The sequence below is a fragment of the Erinaceus europaeus genome, chromosome 13 (genome assembly GCF_950295315.1).
Source record: "Erinaceus europaeus chromosome 13, mEriEur2.1, whole genome shotgun sequence".
Classification (NCBI taxonomy): domain Eukaryota; kingdom Metazoa; phylum Chordata; class Mammalia; order Eulipotyphla; family Erinaceidae; genus Erinaceus; species Erinaceus europaeus.
In genome coordinates, this window is record NC_080174.1 from 44188778 (window position 1) to 44207542 (window position 18765).

General features: G+C 41.3%; 1 protein-coding gene across 1 annotated transcript in view; it reads left to right on the plus strand.

The window, feature by feature from the left end:
* The window catches only part of YTHDF2 (YTH N6-methyladenosine RNA binding protein F2), a 29241-nt gene extending 11476 nt beyond the window's left edge, over positions 1–17765 (plus strand). The window contains 1 exon segment of the mRNA XM_016187851.2: positions 16926–17765. Within this exon segment, the coding sequence (XP_016043337.2) occupies positions 16926–16949 (24 nt within the window). The 3' untranslated portion in view covers positions 16950–17765.
* Positions 17766–18765: the final 1000 nt, after the last annotated feature.

Below are 18765 nucleotides of genomic sequence, written 5' to 3' on the forward strand. Positions count from 1 at the left end.
ATTTCTTTTTTAAAGAATTCATTTTGCGTTACTCTTGTTTGGCCCATTGTTATCCTCAATCCCATTATATAACTGTCAACTTCCAGTTTTTTATTTATTTTATTATTTTTTATTTTTTATTTTTTATTTAAGAAAGGATTAATTAACAAAACCATAGGGTAGGAGGGGTACAACTCCATACAATTCCCACCGCCCAATCTCCATATCCCACCCCCTCCCCCGATAGCTTTCCCATTCTCTATCCCTCTGGGAGCATGGACCCAGGGTCATTGTGGGATGCAGAAGGTAGAAGGTCTGCAACTTCCAGTTTTTATGAGATAGTCTTTAATGACTTCTTAGACAAAATAAGTTTCATGAGAGATTGACAGCTCATTGGGGCAGTAGGCTCCATTAGATAGGGTGTGTGCTTGTTTGCCTTTGCATGATTTATAAAATTGCAGAAAACCCTAGTGCCAAATTTGCATGGTAACTCAATAAGTAGGAAAATAACTTAAAACTTTGTCCAATTTAAACTGTCAGTTGTTCTAAAATTTTGTGATTGGGTGGGTATATTGGCAAAACACATTGATGCAAAACTACAGCCATTATGCCCGATACTTTCTGATTTGTTATGTCACAGATCTAATGTATAACCTTTAGTAGGCATTGAGATGTTTTATAATCTGCTTTATAATTTCCTTGTCATATTCTTTGTTTCGCTTTGTTTTCTTACCAGAGCACTGATCAGCTCTGGTTTACAGTGGGGCATGGGGTTGAACCTGGGACTTCCGAAGCCTCAGGCATGACATCCATGTCATATTCTACTGTGACATCACCTCCCTCCCTCTTTTTATAACAGCACTCCCCTATGGTGGTGCCCAGGATTGAACTGGGGATTTTTGGAACCTCAGACATGAAAGTCTGTTTGCATAATCATTACGCTATCTGCTCGTTCCCCATCTTCATACCTGAGTGATTCCACTACTATTTTTACTTTTAAAAATTCATTTATTAATGAGAAAGATAGAGAAGGAACCAGACATCACTCTGGTACATGTGCTGCCAGGGACTGACCTCCAGATCTCCTGCTTGAGAGTCCAATGCTTTATCCACTGCTTCATCTCCTGGGTGATGGAAATCAGTTTTTAAAAAATTTTTAGATAGCAACATAAAGAGACTGAAAGAGGGGGCCAGGTGGTGGTGCACTGAGTTAAGCACACATAATGCGAAGCGCAAGGACCCGCACAGGATCCTGGTTCAAGCCCCCGCCTCCCTACCTGCAGGGTGGTTGCTTCACAAGTGGTAAAGCAGGTCTGCAGGTGTATATCTCTTTACCTGTCTTCCCCTATCTTCTCCCAGCCCTCTTAATTTTTCTTTATCCTATCCAAAAAGGTTAAAAAAAAAAAATGGCCACAGGAGTAGTGGATTCGATGTATAGGCATTCAGCCCCAATGATAAACCTGGAGGCAAAAAAAAAAAAAGAGGGAGTGAGAGAGAGTAAAAGAAAAGAGACCACAGCATGGAAATTTCCTTCAATGTGCTGAGGACTAGGCTTGAACCTGGGTTGTGCACATGGCAGAGCAGTATACTATCCAGGTGAGCTATTTTCCTGGCTCTGAATCAGATACTATGTTTTTACTAGTGATTCAAGTGCTTGACAAAAGAAAATACTTCATGGGTATTTCCTGGATAATTAAAAAGCATCACTATTTTTTGGCTGCAAGGATTGTTGCTGGGGCTCTGCACCTACAGGATTTTAGTGCTTTGGGTGAACTTCCTTAGATAGGATGAGAGATAGAGAGGATAGACACATTAGAACTGCTCTTCTGCTTGTGAATCTTCTGTGTTGACTGGGGAATCAAATCCAGGCCCTTGTGCCTGATAAAGTATCCATACTACAGAGTGAGCCATTTTCCAACCCCTAATAAATTATTTATTCCCCCCTTTTTTTGTTGCCCTTGTTGGTTTTTTTTAATTGTTGTTGTAGTTATTATTGTTGTTATTGATGTCATTGTTGTTAGATAGGACCGAGAGAAATGGAGAGAGGAGGACAAGACGGGGAGAGAAAGCACCTGCAGACCTGCTTTACCACTTGTGAAGCGACTCCCCTGAAGGTGGGGAGATGGGAACTCGAACCGGGATCCTTTTGCCAGTCATTGCACTTTACACCACGTGTGCTTAATCCACTGCACTACCGCCCGACTCCCAATAAATTATTTTTTAAGGTTTTTTTTTTTTTGTTTGTTTATTTTTTATTATTCCCTTTTGTTGCCCTTGTTGTTTTATTGTTGTAGTTACTGATGTCGTTGTTGCTGGATAGGACAGAGAGAGACATAGAGAGGGGGAGAGAAAGATAGATACCTGCAGACCTGCTTCACCACCTGTGAAGTGGCTCCCTGGCAGGTGGGGAGCCCGGGGCTTCAACCCGTGTTTCCTTATTCCCATCCTTGAGCTTTGTACCACCTGTGCTTAACCAGCTATGCTACTGCCTGACTCCCTATTTTTTTCTTCTTTACACCAGAGTACTGTTAGCTTTAGTTTATGGTGGTGTAGGGGATTGAACCTGGGATTTAAGAGCCCCAGGCATGAAAGTCTCTTTGCATAACCATTATGCTATCTACCCCACCCGAGTTTCTTTTTTTATTGGATAGAGAGAGGAGGGATAGAGAGGGTGAGAGACACCTGCAGCACTGCTTCACCACTTGTGAAGCTTTCCGCCTGCAGGTGGGGACTGGGGGCTCGAACCTGGGTCCTTGCACATTGTAACATGTGCACTCAACCAGGTGTGCCACCACCCGCCCCCCCTTTTTTTTTTCCCTCCATGGTTATTGCTGGGGCTTAGTGCCTCCATTATGAGTTCACTGTTCCTGGAGACTATTTTTTCCCTTTTGTTGCCCTTGTTTATCTTTGTTGTTATTATTGTTGTTATTGCTATCGTTGTCAGGACAGAGAGAAATGGAGGAGGGGAAGATGGGGAGGGGGTCCCGGGGGGGGGGATGATAAACACCTGCAGACCTGCTTCACCACCTGTGAAGCGACCCCCTGCAGGTGGGGAACTGGGGCTAAAACCAGGATCCTTACACCGGTCCTTGTGCTTTGAGCCATGTGCCCTTAACCTGCTGCACTACCGCCTGCACCCCCCCCCCCTTTTGTAAGATTTTATTTATTCAGGAAGATTGATAGAATCAGATATCACTCTGGTACATGTTCTGCTGGGGATTGAACCTGAAAGTCTAGTGCTATATCTCCCAGACCATTTTAAGTGTGTGTGTGTGTGTAAAAATGACTTTTTTTGCCTGAGGCTCTGAGGTTCTAGATTAAACCCCATTTACCACCATAAGCCAGAATTGAATAATGCTCTGGTCTCTGTATTTTTCTTTATTTTAGGGGTTTAATGATTTACAGTCAACAACAAAATATAATACTTTGTAGTCGGGCGATAGTGCAGCGGGTTAAGCGCACATGGTGCAAAGTACAAGTACCAGCATAAGGATCCTGGTTCGAGCTCCTGCTCCCCGTTTGCAGGAGAGTCGCTTCACAGTTGGTGAAGCAGGTCTGCAGGTGTCTTATGTTTCTCTCCCCCTCTCTGTCTTCCCCTCCTCTCTCCATTTCTCTCTGTCCTGTCGATATCAGTAACAACAATAATAACTACAACAACAAAAAACAAGGGAAAATAAATAAATACAAAAAAAATTTAAAAAGGGAGCTGAGTGGTGGTGCACCTGATTGAGTGCACAGCTTACAGTGCACAAGGACTCAGGTTCAAACCCCCAGTCCCTACCTGCAAGGGGAAAGCTTTACAAGTGGTGAAGCAGGGCTGCAGATGTCTCTGTCTCCTTCTCTCTCCCCCCCTTCCATCGAGTTCTGTCTGTCTCTATCCAATAAATATTAAAATATATAAAATACTTTGTATATGTGTAACATTTCTTAGTTTTCCACATTTCCATTCAACCCCCCCCCCCCAAGTCCTCTTGCCATCATGTTCCAGGACCTAAATTCTTCCCCCACCCCCTGAGTCTTTTACTTTGGTACAATACATGCATCTTTCTTTGTACCTTTTTCATTAAAAATAGATAATAAAATCAGTAAAATATTTTCTAAAAGATTTTAAAAACTTTCAGATATCTATATAGAGATTCTCACAAGAGAGAAAAAATGGTAGAATACTACTCTTGCATTTGTGTACCAGAGAGTGAATTGGGAGCCTCAGGTATGCAAGTCTGTTTGCTACCATTTGTTAGTTCCCTCAGTTAGTTATCTAATAGTAATAATAATTTATTTCTTCCCTCCCCATCATTCTTGCTGCCCCCAGACTTCCTTTCCCTTGCCTGAACACAGTGCACATCCCCAGCCAGTTTTTTTCCTCCCTCCCAGTTTTAGATATAGAATGAGAGAGACACTACAGCACTGCTTTAGCATTCTCATACTTTTCCCATGTCATGCATAATGTTCCCATGTATTTTTTGGGGTTTGAACCTGGGTCCTCACACATGGTGGCTAAGTGCTCTCTACTGGATGAGTTATCTTTTGACCTAACTTTTTTTTTTTTTTTTTGGCTCAGAGAATTCTGTCACAATTCTGTAAGACAGCATTGGGGGACTGGGGCCCACTTGGTTGAATGTACACACTGCAATGTGCAAGCACCCAGGCCTAAGCCCTCAGTCCCCAACTGCAGGTGGGAAGCTTCACTAGCAGTGCTGCAGGTGTCTCTCCCCTCCCCCTTCTCTTTTTGTCCTAGCCAATAAGTAAGAAGACAACAGTGAGTTAAACTTCCTTTTACTTCAACTTCTAAAAATTTTTGTTAGATTTATTTACTGATTTTTTAAAATACATATTTTCTTTGTTGGGAGTCATCATCGACCTAAAAATATTTTTATAAACAAGAGGACAGAGAACCAGAGTATCACTAAGACATTCATTGCCAGGGTTTGAACTTGGGACTGTGGTAGAGTCCAGTGCTTTTTATTCATTGGCCTTTTTTTTTTTTTAAATTTATTTATTTATTGGCTAAAGACAGTCGGGGGGGGGAGATTGAAAGGGAGGGAGACAGACACCTGCAACCCTGCTTCACCACTCGTAAAACTTTCCCTCCTGCAGGTGGGGACTGGGGCCTTGAACCTGGGTCCTTGTACATTGTAACGTGTGCGCTCAACTAGGTACGCTACCACCCAGCCCCAGGCCCTTTTTTTTTTAAGTGATTAAAAAAAAATTTTATTTATTTTCCCTTTGTTTTTGCCCTTGTTGTTTTATTGTTGTTGTTATTATTGTTGTTGTTGTTGATGCCTTCATTGTTGGATAGGACAGAGAGAAATGGAGAGAGGAGGGGGAGACAGGGAGAGAGAAAGATAGACCTGCAGACCTGCTTCACTGCTTGTGAAGCGACTCCCCTGCAGGTGGGGAGCCGGGGGCTTGAACCGAGATCCTTATGCCAGTCCTTGTGCTTTGCGCCACCTGTGCTTAACCGCTGCGCTACCGCCCGACTCCCCCCAGGCCTTTTTTTTAAAAAAAATTATTTATTTATAAAATGGAAATATTCACAAGACTATAGGATAGGAGGGCTATAATTCCCACTCCCAGAAGTCCGTATCCCATCCCTTCCCTTGAAAGATTTCCTACTTATCTCTCTGGTAGTAGGGACCCAGGATCTTCATAGGGTACAGAAGGTAGAAGGTCTGGCTTTTGTAATTGCTTCCCTGCTGAACATGGGCGTTGGCAGGTGGATCCATATTTGCAGCCAGTCTTTACCTAGTGGAGCAGGGATCTGGGGAGACAGGGCTCTAGGACACGTTGGTGAGGTTGTTTGCCCAGGGAAGTCATGCTGGCATCATGGTAGCATCATTCTGGCAAATGTGATGCTGGAAATTGAACTCAGAACCTTATGCTTGAGAATCTAAAGCTTTATACACTGTGCCACCTCTTAGGCCACTGGTGATTATTTATTTATTTATTTATTTATTTATTTATTTATTTATTCCTTTTGTTACCCTTGTTTTATTGTTGTAATTATTGTTATTGATGTCATTGTTGAATAGGACAGAAATGGGGGGGAGAGACGGAGAGAAAGACAGACAGACACCTGCAGACCTGCTTTACTGTTGTTGTAAAGTGACCTCCCTGCAGGTGGGGAGCCAGGGGATCGAACCTGGATCCTTATGCTAGTCCTTGTGCTTGGTGCCATGTGCACTTAACCTGCTGCACTACTGCCCGGCCCCCAAATTATGTTTGTATATACTTAAAATTTTGTTATGCTGGGGGAGTCGGATGGTAGCGCAGTGGGTGCCTGTGGCACAAAGCACAAGGACTGGCTTAAGGATCCTGGTTCAAGTCCCTGGCTCCCCACCTGTAGGGGAGTCGCTTCACAAGCGGTGAAGCAGTTCTGCAGGTGTCTTATCTTTCTCTCCCCGCCTCTGTCCTATCCAACAACAACGACATAAATAACAACAACAATAACTATAACAGTAAAACAAGGGCAACAAAAGGGAGCAAATAAATATTAAAAATATTGTTATGCTGTTTACGTAGAATTACGTGGAACATGGTAATAGGTTTATGGCATGTCTTTTTTCTTTTTTTCAAAATTTTTTTCACTGAGATAGAAATAGATAGAGATAGAAATAGAGGGGGGTGAGATAGACAAAGAGACACTTGCAGCCCTGCTTCACCACTCATGAAGCTTCCCCCCTGCACGTGGAGACGGGGGCTTGAACTCAGGTCCTTATGTACTATAGTGTGCACTTAACCAGGTGTACCACTGCCTGGTCTGGCATGTCCATTTTATGGGCCTCTCATAGTGTACCTATGCCACAGCCTCAACCCAACGTCTAGCCACCTTACCTGTGGGCTGGGAGCACTGAAGGAGGCAGTAAAAAATTGAGATAAAACTTTATTTTCATTGAACAACTTTATTATGTGATGGGCACTACAAAAAAAATACAAAAATAGTAGTATATTGTCAGGGGAGACGCTTCACAGGCAGTGAAGCAGGTCTGCAGAAGTCTTGTCTTTTTCTCCCCATCTCTGTCTTCCCCTCCTCTCTCCATTTCTCTCTGTCCTATCCAACAATGACATCAATAACAATAACTACAACAATAAAACAACAAGGAGAACAAAAAGGTAATAAATAAATAAAAAAGAGAAAGAGCAAGTTTGTTTGGTTTGAGTTTTCCAAAAGAGAACTTTGAAAGTTTGGATTAGGAAAAAGGAGTTGAGGGCAGGAGAACTAGCACATTGCACTGGGTGCATATCTTGCAGTGCATGTGGCCCAGGCTTGAGCTCTAGCACCACGTGGGAGGTGTGGGAGGTGCTGTGGTGTCTGGCAATTGATAAAAAGCTTTGACCTGTGAAATTGTGTGAGACATGACTCTGAAAGGGGTTGAGGGGAGTTGATTGAAATTTTAAGCAGTTAGTTTGTATAGCTGTATACTGAGTCAAGTATATAGTTTCACTCCCCACTGTGGCTCCTTGAACAAAATTTCAAAGTATTTGAGTTTGAAAGAATGAGGAGTAAATGTCTAATTTGGATCAGAGAGTTAGGGATTTCACTAGGGATTTACATGGAAGGCCATGGGAAGCTTGAAGTAAGAGTTGAACCCCAGTATGTGGTAATAGTAGATACCATTGCTGAATACATTAGTTTACTTTTCCTCGTTCACATACTCAGTTCTTCTGATATGCTGTGTTGTTTAATAGAGTATTTATTTCAAGAGGGATTATATAACTCTAAATACTTTTTAAACTCTAGGTCTATTCTTCATGTCAAAAGACAGAACTATCTCCTGGGCAAACCCTCCCCCCTTTTGGGGGAGGACCTGAGTAATGAACTTGGGGCGACATGGATTAGATTAGTGACCTATTTGGTTGAATTTATTGCTCCTAATTTTTGAGAAAGGAGGAGATAGCGTAGCACCATGTGGTGCTGCAGCTTGAATCCAGTGCTTTAGGGTGTGTGGTCTAGGGCATAAGTGCAGGGGGAGGAGAGTGAAGGGCAAGGAGAGAACCTCCAGTGCTGTGATATCTCTTCTCTGAATGAATGAAAAAGCCACCTAGGAGTGGTGAAATCTTGTATAGCTGAAGTGTTTTTAGCAAAAATAGAGAACAAGTGAAAGAACTGTATTAGAGTTCCAGGCTGTTGGAATATAATCAACATAGTTAGAAACTATTAGAGCTGTAGCAGATGGCTGCTTGTGCCAGTGGCTGTATGTTGAATAAAAAAGCTTGAGAGTGTTTTGTTATTAGGGGAGGGAGTTGTTCCACCTTTTGGTCCCCACTCTGGTGAGCTATCTTCCCCTTCAATTTGTTGTTTCTACATTATTTCAGATCTTCCCCACCTGCAAAGTCTTAATTATTCAAAGCCACAGAACAACGAATGTTTAGAGAAATCACATCTTCAAACATGTCTGAACTAGGGCCTACATGGTGGTGCACCTGGTTGAGCGCACATGTTACAGTGTGCAAGGAACTAGGTTCGAGTCCCCAGTCCCCACCTGCAGGGGGAAGCTTCATAACTGCTGGAGCAGGACTGCAGGTGTCTCTCTGCTTCTCTATAACCCCCTTCCCTCTCAATTTCTGGTTGTGTCTATCCAATAAATAGATAAAAATTAAAAAAAAAATTTTTTTTTAAGAAGTCTGAACTGGGAGTCAGGTGGTAGCGCAGCAGGTTGAGCATCAAATGATGCGAAACGCAAGGACAGTGTAAAGATCCCGGTTCAAGTCCCCGGCTCCCCACCTGCAGGTGTGGCACAAGCGGTGAAGCAGGTCTGCAGGTGTCTTTCTCTTCCCCTCTCTGTCTCACCCTTATCTCTTCATTTCTCTCTGTCCTATCCAACAACGACATCAGTAACAACCACAATAATAACTATAACAAAACAACAAGGACAACAAAAGGGAATAAATAAATATTTTTTTTTATAAAGTCTGAACTATAGTTGGACATTTCACATGTGGCAGTATTTGTTTTCTGATATGGCCAAAGATTGATCCAGAGAGGACTGCCATTTTTTTCAAGTTTGAAATTGTGGTACGTGGTTGTTCCAGTTAATTAGTATTTGGATTATTTCACTTGTCTGCTGGGGGATTTATGCTTCCTGGATTCCACTGCTCCCAACAGACTCCCTCCCTCACCCCCTTCCTTTTTTTAATTTTTGAAATTTATGGTGGAGACTAAGGTATGTGTATGGGAGGCAGTATAAGGCACCAAAGGATCGTACCTTTATTACTTAGAGGTTCTGATGCTGTGTATGGTGCTTGAACCCAGGTCCTTGCCATGGAAAAGTATGGACTCTACTACGTAAGTTATTTCCCAGTTCCTACTTAGAATATTTTAAAGCAGCGGGAGATAGGGAAGAAGAGAGACAGAGCCATCTACAACACTTTTGCACTCATGAACTTTCTCCTTACAGATGGGGACTGGGGACTTGAATTTAGATTCTCGTGCACTGTAACAGGCATGCTACCAACTGGTCCCTTAAGACTTTTTTGTCCTTAATATTACATCTGAGAATGAAGTGATGGGTTCAAGCATGTGTGAGATCACCCCTGAGCAATCTCCCTAGCTCAGTATTTTTATTTTTTTCTTTTCACTTTTTATTTTGAGATAGGGAGAGGTAGAGGAGAGATACCACAATACCCCACTTCACCGTCCATGGTGCTCACACTTGGTGTGGGTGCTCAAACTGCGGTGGGATTGGGTAGGAACTTTGGTTTGGTATGGAATAATGTTCTTCCAGGCAGCCTGTTTCTTTTCTGCAAAAAAACTTAATTTTTTAAAATATTTATTCCCTCTTTGTTGCCTTTTTTTTCATTGTTGTAGTTATTATTGTTGTTATTGATGTCACTGTTGTTGGATAGGACAGAGAGAAATGGAGAGAGGAGGGGAAGACAGGGGGCGGGGGGAAGAAAGGCACCTGCAGACCTATTTTACCACCTGTGAAGCGACTCCCCTGCAGGTGGGGAGCCAGGGGATTGAACTGTGGGATCCTTATGCCGGTCCTTGTGCTTTGCACTACCTATGCTTAACCCGCTGCGCTACCATCTGACTCCCTTATTATTATTATTTTTTAAGGTTATTAGTGACTAAGAGGCAGAGAGAAAAATCGGAGCACTACCCTGCTACATACAGCGATATGAATCAAACCAAAAGCCTTATTTATTAGTGAGCTATTTCCTTTGGTGACTTGAAAATCTGGTGTTTACCTACTTATTTGATAGGGCAGAGAAATTGAGAAGGGAGAGATAGAGAAGGAGAGACACGTCCAGCACTGCTTGCATACCCCAGTCCTTACGCGTGCTAACGTGTGCCCTCTACCAGGTGTGCTACAGGAGATACTGTTCTTAAGAGGGTCAAGCAATGACATGTTTCAGAGAATATTCAGACTTGGAGCATTTTATTTAGCTTGTAACATGTTTTCTAATTTGATTTAGTTACACTGAAACAGTTAATGTGTCTATTAATCTTTGTTCTTACTTGAGGTGTTACTAGTAATATTTACTATTCAGGGACTACAAATAGTGGATATAACCATACTTTTAAATTTTAATCTTTTTGGTGGAAGCTACTAATTAAGTCTCAGAAAACAAATTGATGGTGAATTAATGCATTTGCTTCATCTTTGATGCTCCTACTTCAGTTTCTGGAAATTCACACAAATTAAATATCCATTTCTGTACCTAGAGAAACTCAAGGAATGAGTAGAAAGTATTTTTAGGAGGATACATTGAACTGTTCCCTGGACTGGAATATATACTTTAATTTAAAACCTGACATCTGCCTCCAAATTGAATGTGTTTCTGTATGGAGTTAGAGAGGTGATTTAGCAGGAAAACACCTCCATTGCAGCTAGTAAAGACCAAGATTTGCAAGCCAGGGGGCCAGGCAGTGGTGCAGCGTGCTAACTGCTCATAATGTAAAGTGCAGGGACTGGCACAAGGATCCTGGCTCAAGCCCTCAGCTCCCCACCTGCGTGCGCGGGGTGGTGGTGGTGGTGGTGGTGGTGGTGGTGGTGTCATTTCACAAGTGGTAGAGCAGGTCTGCAGGTGTCTGTCTCCCCCCCTTTAAACAAAAACTGAGAGATAAGGGTGAGATACAAATGGAGAGACACCTGCAGCCCTGCTTCACCACTGCAAAGCTTTCCCCCTGCAGGTGGGGACTATGGGCTTGAACCCAGCTCGTTGTGCACGGTAATGTGACCACTTAACCAGTTGTGCCACTGCCTGGCCCCTGTCTGTCTTCCCCATCTCTCTCAATTTCTCTCTCTCTTATCCAGCAACAAATAACAACAAAATGGAAAAAAATAGCCTACAGGAGCGGTGGATTCATAGTGTAGGCACCGAGTCCCAGCAATAACCCTGGAGGCAAAACAAACAGACTTGCAAACCTGAGGATCCCAGTTCAGTCCTCAAAACCATGTGTGCCAGAGTGGCACTCTGGCTAGCTCTATTTTCTGAGTCCCCAGGTTCTAACTCCTGGTCTCCATCTGTAGAAGGGAAGCTTCACAAGCAATGAAGTAGTCTTGCAGGTGTCTCCCCCCCTTTTTTAAGTTTATTTTTTACTTATTTAATTTTAATATTTTATTGAAAGGGGAGGGAAGATAGGTACCTGCAGCCCTGCTTCACTACTTGTGAAGCTTTGCCCCAGCAAGTGGGGACCAGGAGCTTGAACCTGAGTCCTCGTGTACTATCAGGTGTGTGTTTAACCAGGTGCACCACTGCCTGGCCTGTCTTCCCCTCTCAATTTCTCTGTCTCTAGTTAAAGGAAAAATAGGAAAAGGGGGGAGGTATGTTTGTGAGAGACTAGCCAGAGCACCACTGAACTCTGGAATATGCTTGTGCTGGGTTTGTTAAACCTAGAACCTTTGGAGACTCAGGTAAGTCCTGTGCTCCCAACACTGAACTAGCTATCTCCTCACCCCCCTAAAAATACTTTATTTTTGCATTATCTTTATTTACTTATTGTGTAGAGACAGAAATTGAGAGGGAAGTGGGTGATAGGGAGAGAGACAGATCTGCAACACTGCTTTATCACTTGCAAAGCTTTCCCCCTGTAGGTGGGGCCTAGGGGCTTGAATCCAGGCCCTTGGGCATTATAATGTGTGCTCAACCAGGTGTGCCACTACCTAGCTCCCTAAAAATACAAAGTACTTTTTATTTATTCCTTTTTTGAGTTTTTCTAGGTGCAGAAATACTTAATTGGTGTGAATTTCTCTATATCCCCTATCCCTCTAAATTTCTATCTGTATCCAATAATAAATAAATAAAAATATACCAAGAAAAGGGGAGAAAAACACGTTCAGACTTGCTTTACCATTCATGAAGCATCCCACCTGCAGGTAGGGAGTGGGGGCTCAAACCTGGGTCCTCCTCCATAGCATTATGTATGCCTAACTAGGTGTTGCATACTACTACTGTCTGGCCCCCAATTTTAATTAAACAAATACACAACAACAGAAACAACACTGCTCAGCTCTGGCTGATGAGGATGGAGGATTGAACTTGGAACTTTGGAGCCTCAGCCATTAACTTCAGACTGTTTTCTGGTTTACCTGGGCTGTATATTTTGTGTTTGGGCCTGAGGATCTTAGTTTTACTTACCTCTTTGTACCTGTGACTATTAATAGCAAGAAGTTAATCCTAACTGGCTAAGACAACCTGCTTCTACCACAGACTTCTGTAGCTGCCTTGCTTTAGGACCCCCCCCCCCTTTTTTTTTTTTGGACTGAAAAAATGCTGGCAGGTGGCTAGGGAGATGGCTCAGCCAGGAGAGCACTAGGCTTTTCTTGTCTGAGGTTCCCTGTTTTACTCCCAACACTGCATGTAGTGGGTCGATGCACCAGATTAACCTCTTTCTCTTTTTCATGTGAAACCGTCCCTTCCATTTACAATTAAGTATTAGTAAGCAGGTTCCACTACAACACTGGGGAAAACCACTTTCCTGCTAAGATCTTAGTAGCATCATCATGTATAGAAGTTGAAATGTTTAAGACACAAGCATGTAGATTTCATGGTAGTTTTGGCTAAGCCTTGTACTCATTGGAAAGCTCATGCTTGTTTTATGTGTTCTTTCTGTTTCCCCTTTATTGTATATCTGTAATCTTTTTTTCTTTTGTCTCCTCCCCACCACTCCCCTCACCTTTTTTTTTCCTTTATAGAATTTACTTATTAACAAACAGGTAGAAAGGCAGAGAGAAAAGAGGCCACAGCACTGAAGCTGCCTTTAATGCAGTCAGGGCAGGGCTTGAACCTGGGTTGTGCACATGGCAAAGCAACGCACACCAATCAGGTGAGCTATTTTGCTGGCCTTCCCTTGCTCTTTATTAAATGTTACCTAAGTAAAAACTGGTTGATAAAGAAATGTCAGTAAATACAGCTGATTTAAAAATGAAGTCCCTTGTAGCTTGTCCAAGAATATAGTGAAATTATCTGCAGTGGTAAATAGGCAATAGTGATAAAAGTGAATGAAAAATGTATAGCAGGTTTCACAATAACCCCAAAAGGGCATTGGGAGTTGAATATCAGTGATAGAGTGCAGGAGCTGAATATATGAAGTCTTTTTCTTTCTTCTTTCTAACCAGAGCACTGCTTAACTATGGTGTGGGGGATTGAACCTGGGATTTTGGAGCCTCTATACAGAGGCATGAGAGTCTCTGTATAACCATTATGTTATCACCCCAGCCCAGTGTATGAAATCTTGAGTTTGATTTCCTAAATACATTTGCTGGAGTGATGCTCTGATTGTTTCACATAAATAATTGTCTTTGTTATAACTTCCTCTTTTCTTTTTCTAGAAACTTGTAAGCTGGGTAGATCTTCTGTTTGCTATACTACCTTGTGCTTTTTAGTGTAGGTCCCAGGAAATTGTTATTTATAAAATATTAAATATATTATGAATGCAGCCATTTTTTCCAGAAGTATTGTCACTCCCATTTTATGCTTTTTATTTTGAAATAATTTAAAGTTTATAAAAAAGTTTGAGGACTAGTACAGCATCTTTTTCACCACAATTTTGCAAATATAATATTTAGTTACATGTTATCATTCTTTTTGGAGATGTGTGTAACCTTTTTTTTTTTTTTTTAAAGTTACTTATTTATGAGAAAGATAGGAGGAGAGAGAAAGAACCAGACATCACTCTGGTACGTGTGCTGCTGGGTATTGAACTCAGGACCTCATGCTTGAGAGTCCAAAGCTTCATCCACTGCACCACCTCCTGAACCATGATGTGTGTAACTTTTAAAAAACATTTGAGAGTAAGTTTCAAATTATCTCTTCGAATTATTTTGCTGTGCATTTTGGGTCCAAGAGGCATCTTACTCATGCCTCACCACGCACAGGATTTGAATTTGAGCCCTGGTGAACATCATGGATATTATTAGAGGAAGCTCCACACACAGTGATATCATGCTGTGGTGTCTCTTTGTTTCTCTTTTTAAATGTATTTACTTATTTATTTATTATTGGATAGAAATGAGAGAAATTGAGAGGGGAGGGGGAGATAGAGAGGGAGAGACGGACACCTGCAGCCCTGCTTCACCACTTGTGAAGCTTTCCCCCTGCAGGTGGGGACCAGGGGCTTGAACCTGGGACCTGGCACACTGTAATGTATGCACTCAACCAGGTGCACCACCACTTGGCCCCTTTCTTTTTGTTTCTATATGAAATAAAAATAAGCAGGGGGTGGGGGGAGGGAAGGTCAGCCTGGGAGTAATACAATTTTATATGTACAAAAACATATACTTAATTGTAAGTTGCAGTTATCAATGTAATCTAACGTCACAGAATACTTAAATCTACAGACATGGCTCAAATTTTACCAGCTGGTGTGTGTCTATGTATTTGCCACCAGGGTTATCACTGGAGCTCAGTGCCTACATTGACACCACTGCTCACAGTGGTCCTTCCTCCCCCCCCCCCTTAAGATAGAGAAAGACAGGAAGAAAAAAGGTGAGATACCACAGCACTACTCTATTGCTAGTGAAGCTCCCCCCCCAACCCGCCCCCCCCCCCCCCCCCCCCGCAGACTCCCATATGGTGGCCCAGGGCTCAAACCATAGTAACATTTGTGCTCTACCAAGTGAGCCACACGACAGCCCCCAGACCAGCTTTTTTTTTTAAAACTAAAGATTTATTATTTTTTTAAATTTAACTTGACCCCAGGGTTATAACTGGGGCCACTGTTCCTGGTAGCCATCCCCCTACCCCCATTTTATTGGATAGGAAAGAGAGAAATATAGAGAGGATGGGCAAGGGAGGAGGGTGGAAAGAGAGAAAGCAAATCTGTTTTGCCACTTGTGAAGCATGCCCCTTGGGAACTAAAGATTTATTTATGAGAGAGAGGGAGAATGAGAACCAGAGCATCACTTTGGCACATTGGATGATAGAGCTCAAAATCAGGATCCCATGCTTGAGAATTCGAAGTTTTATCCACTGTACCACCTCTTGGACTGTCTTACCACTTGTCTTAATGTCTTTTGTCATAGATTTTTGTGATCTAGGATATTCATTTATTCCGCAGCTTCTTAGGCTGCTATAGTTGTACACATGTATCTATATAGCCTACCAATCAGCTCGTTCTGTTTTGCTTATGATATATCATTGATATTACTGGAGACTGTTTGCTATTTTTTCTTTTTTGTAGAATGACCTTGAATTTGTCCAAGGTTTCTCTCATGCATATTCAAATTATGTTTCTAGCAGGAACACTACATAAGTGACTCAGATTCTCTACTATAGAACCTATTACTGTTACTTTGTTTTTTAAAAGACTAGAGAAAACCAGAGCACCACTCTGGCACATGCAGTAGATTAAGAGTTCAATGCTGCCACCCCCCAGGCTGCACTTCCCCCCCCCCCCCCCATTTTAGTAAGTGGGAAAATAGTATTAAGACTAAGCATCTTACTCCTCATCAAACTCACCTTTTTTACACATCCATTGATAATTATTGCCTATTTTGGTATTACTGTTGTGATAGTTGTGTACTGATTATGTCACATACAGATTGTTACAGATTTGCACAGTGGTAAGCCCTTCAAGAATAATACTTAAGTATCTTATTTGTAAATATATGTGCTTATATTTTGTGTACACAGCAAGACTATTAGGAAGTAGAACAATTTAGCTTTCTGAGTTGTTGTATTAGTGTTTTCTTAATGATGATCAAGAGATTAGGTATTTAATGCTCCTTGTTTGTAATTTGCATAATTCAAGCCTTCTGACACGTGTGTTTATTAGAACATGGCTTGTGTCCTTGATATCATTGTGTAATTAAGATTGAGGGATAGTTTTAAGTTACGTTTCAGGCAGGAATAAACAGCTGTTAGTGGAACTTTGTATCACATTATAATAAAGTGGTGGGAGTTGGGTGGTAGTACAGTGGCACGAAGCACAAGGACCAGCCTAAGCATCCTGGTTCGAGCTCCCGGCTCCCCACCTGCAGGGGAGTCGCTTCACAGGCGGTGAAGCAGGTCTGCAGGTGTCTGTCTTTTGTCCTCTCTGTCTCCCCCCCCCCTTTCTTCATTTCTATCTGTCCTATCTTAACAATGATGACATCAATTACAATAACAGTAAAAGAAAAAAAGGCAACAAAAGGGAAAATAAATAAATATATTTAAAAAATGGTAGTGGTACTAACTCCCCCCCAGCCATTTTTTTGAAAACTATTTGAATGTATTATATATGCTGATTCTCTTCTCCAGGCCATTAATGTATGCTTGATTTTCTTTTTACTTGACCCATCTTTACTGACATGTAAACCAAGTTGCTGACAAATAACTTAAACCAGTGGTAGTATTTATGTGATGAATTCTAAAGTCAGAAAAGTAGTAGTTGTTATGTTTGAATGGTTTAAAATTGAAATAAAAGTTGGGTTTTTATTTATGGGGGGAGTGTTTCACTAGTACAAATTTCTGTTGTGTGGTAGATAACCTTTTCTAACTTTTCTTTTTTACTTTTCTAGGAACGTCAAGGTCGTGGGAAATAAGGAAGTTCTGCACAGACTGCAGCAACGGTTGCATCTGCATACCCTAAGAGGAAAAAAATGACCTTCAAGAGAATTAGGACTTTTTTTCTTAATTTTGTTGACATCAGAGACGATTTTGATTGCAGACTTGCAGTTTAAGTATTGGAATTTCACAAAAGACATAGGACTTAACTGGAAAATGAAAAAAGAAAAAAAGAAAAAACTAAACAAAAAATCCCTCTAGATAGTTTAGATGAAAATGTCCCTTTTATTTTGACTTTGGTTGTGATTTCAGAGCATAATGCCTTTTTTTTTTTTTTTTTGTCTTTTTACTATGTTTTTCGGATTTTAAAGTCCGTAAATACATACAGTTTTCTCTAATTTTTAAACCCTTTCCTCACCCCATTTTGACATTTGCACTTGAAGAACACTTGCGTTTCGAAGGTTTTGGGCCTCCACCCCAGAAAGTGGGAATTTGGTTTTTCCTTCCAAACTGGAAGAACATTTTTATGGCAAATTTAACAGTGTTACTCAAGGTTGTGTCTTTAAGGGTGGTTCATTTTCTCTGATCCTTTGTTACTCAAAGTAAAATAATAGGAGTCCTAAGAAATGTTCTGTTCTTGTACATTATACTGATTAAGTCAGGATTAATTTGATTTCAAAGCTAAGAACAGTGGTTAAAAACTTGTTTACAGAAATGCATTTTGGAAGAGAAAATACTGTAAACCGTGTAGTGAATGTTTCTTCAGTTTCTTGTTCGGCCAATGAGGAAAGGGCATTGCCTTTCTTTTTACCATTAATCACTTCTCAATAAACGTGAGACCCTGTTGAGCATCACTTCTAGTACTTTTTGTTAGTATTATTTGAATCCACTCTGTTTATTATTAAGGACCTGGAATGTAAGGAGTTTTAAGAGGTGAAATAACAGCAGTTTTTAGAAAGTTGATTGAAGTGAAATAACTCAGGCTTTTTTAAAAATTATTATTGTATCCATGGCCAGGTTATCATAACCTCAGCAAATAATTCTTCATTTCGGGAGTTGGGTGGTAGCACAGCGGGTTAAGCGCATGTGGTGCAAAGCGCAAGGACCAGCGGAAGGATCCCCACCTACAGGGGAGTTGCTTCACAGGCGGTGAGCAGGTCTGCAGGTGTCTATCTTTCTCTCCCGCTCTATGTCTTCCCCATCTCTCTCCATTTCTTTCTGTCCTATCCAACAACAACGACATCAATCATAACTACAACAATAAAACAACAAAGGCAACAAAAGGGAATGGAATAAATAATAAATAATTAAAAATAATAATTCTTCATTTCTAGATACTTGCCAGAGAATATAGAGCCACTGGTTATATCATTTCACCAAGTTTTTGAGTACTTATTAGGTGCCAGACACTGTACTGACCCTGTAGAAATCTGGTCAGATACCTTAATGTGCAAAGTAGGTAAACTCCAGTTATCTAGGATTTAATAAGGTCTGTTTAGACTGGACACAATGCGAGACCAGTTCCTAAAATAGGAAACTCTAGTGGGCTTGAATAATTTTTTGTTTGTTTGGCTTTTTGCTTTTTGAAGTTTCTTTCTTTTTTTTTTTTTTTTGTATTTATTTGTTTGATTGAGACAGCCAGAAATTGGTGATAGAGAGACAGACACCTACAATACTGCTTCACCACTTGTGAGGCTCTCCCTCTACAGGTGGGGACTGGGGGCTTCAAACCTGTATCCTTATGCACTCAACCAGGTGTGTGACCACCCGGCCCCTGGGCTTAAATCTTTATGAACCATGTAGTCATAATTGTGATCATATAATCACAATGGTATTTGATTCACAATTTTATTT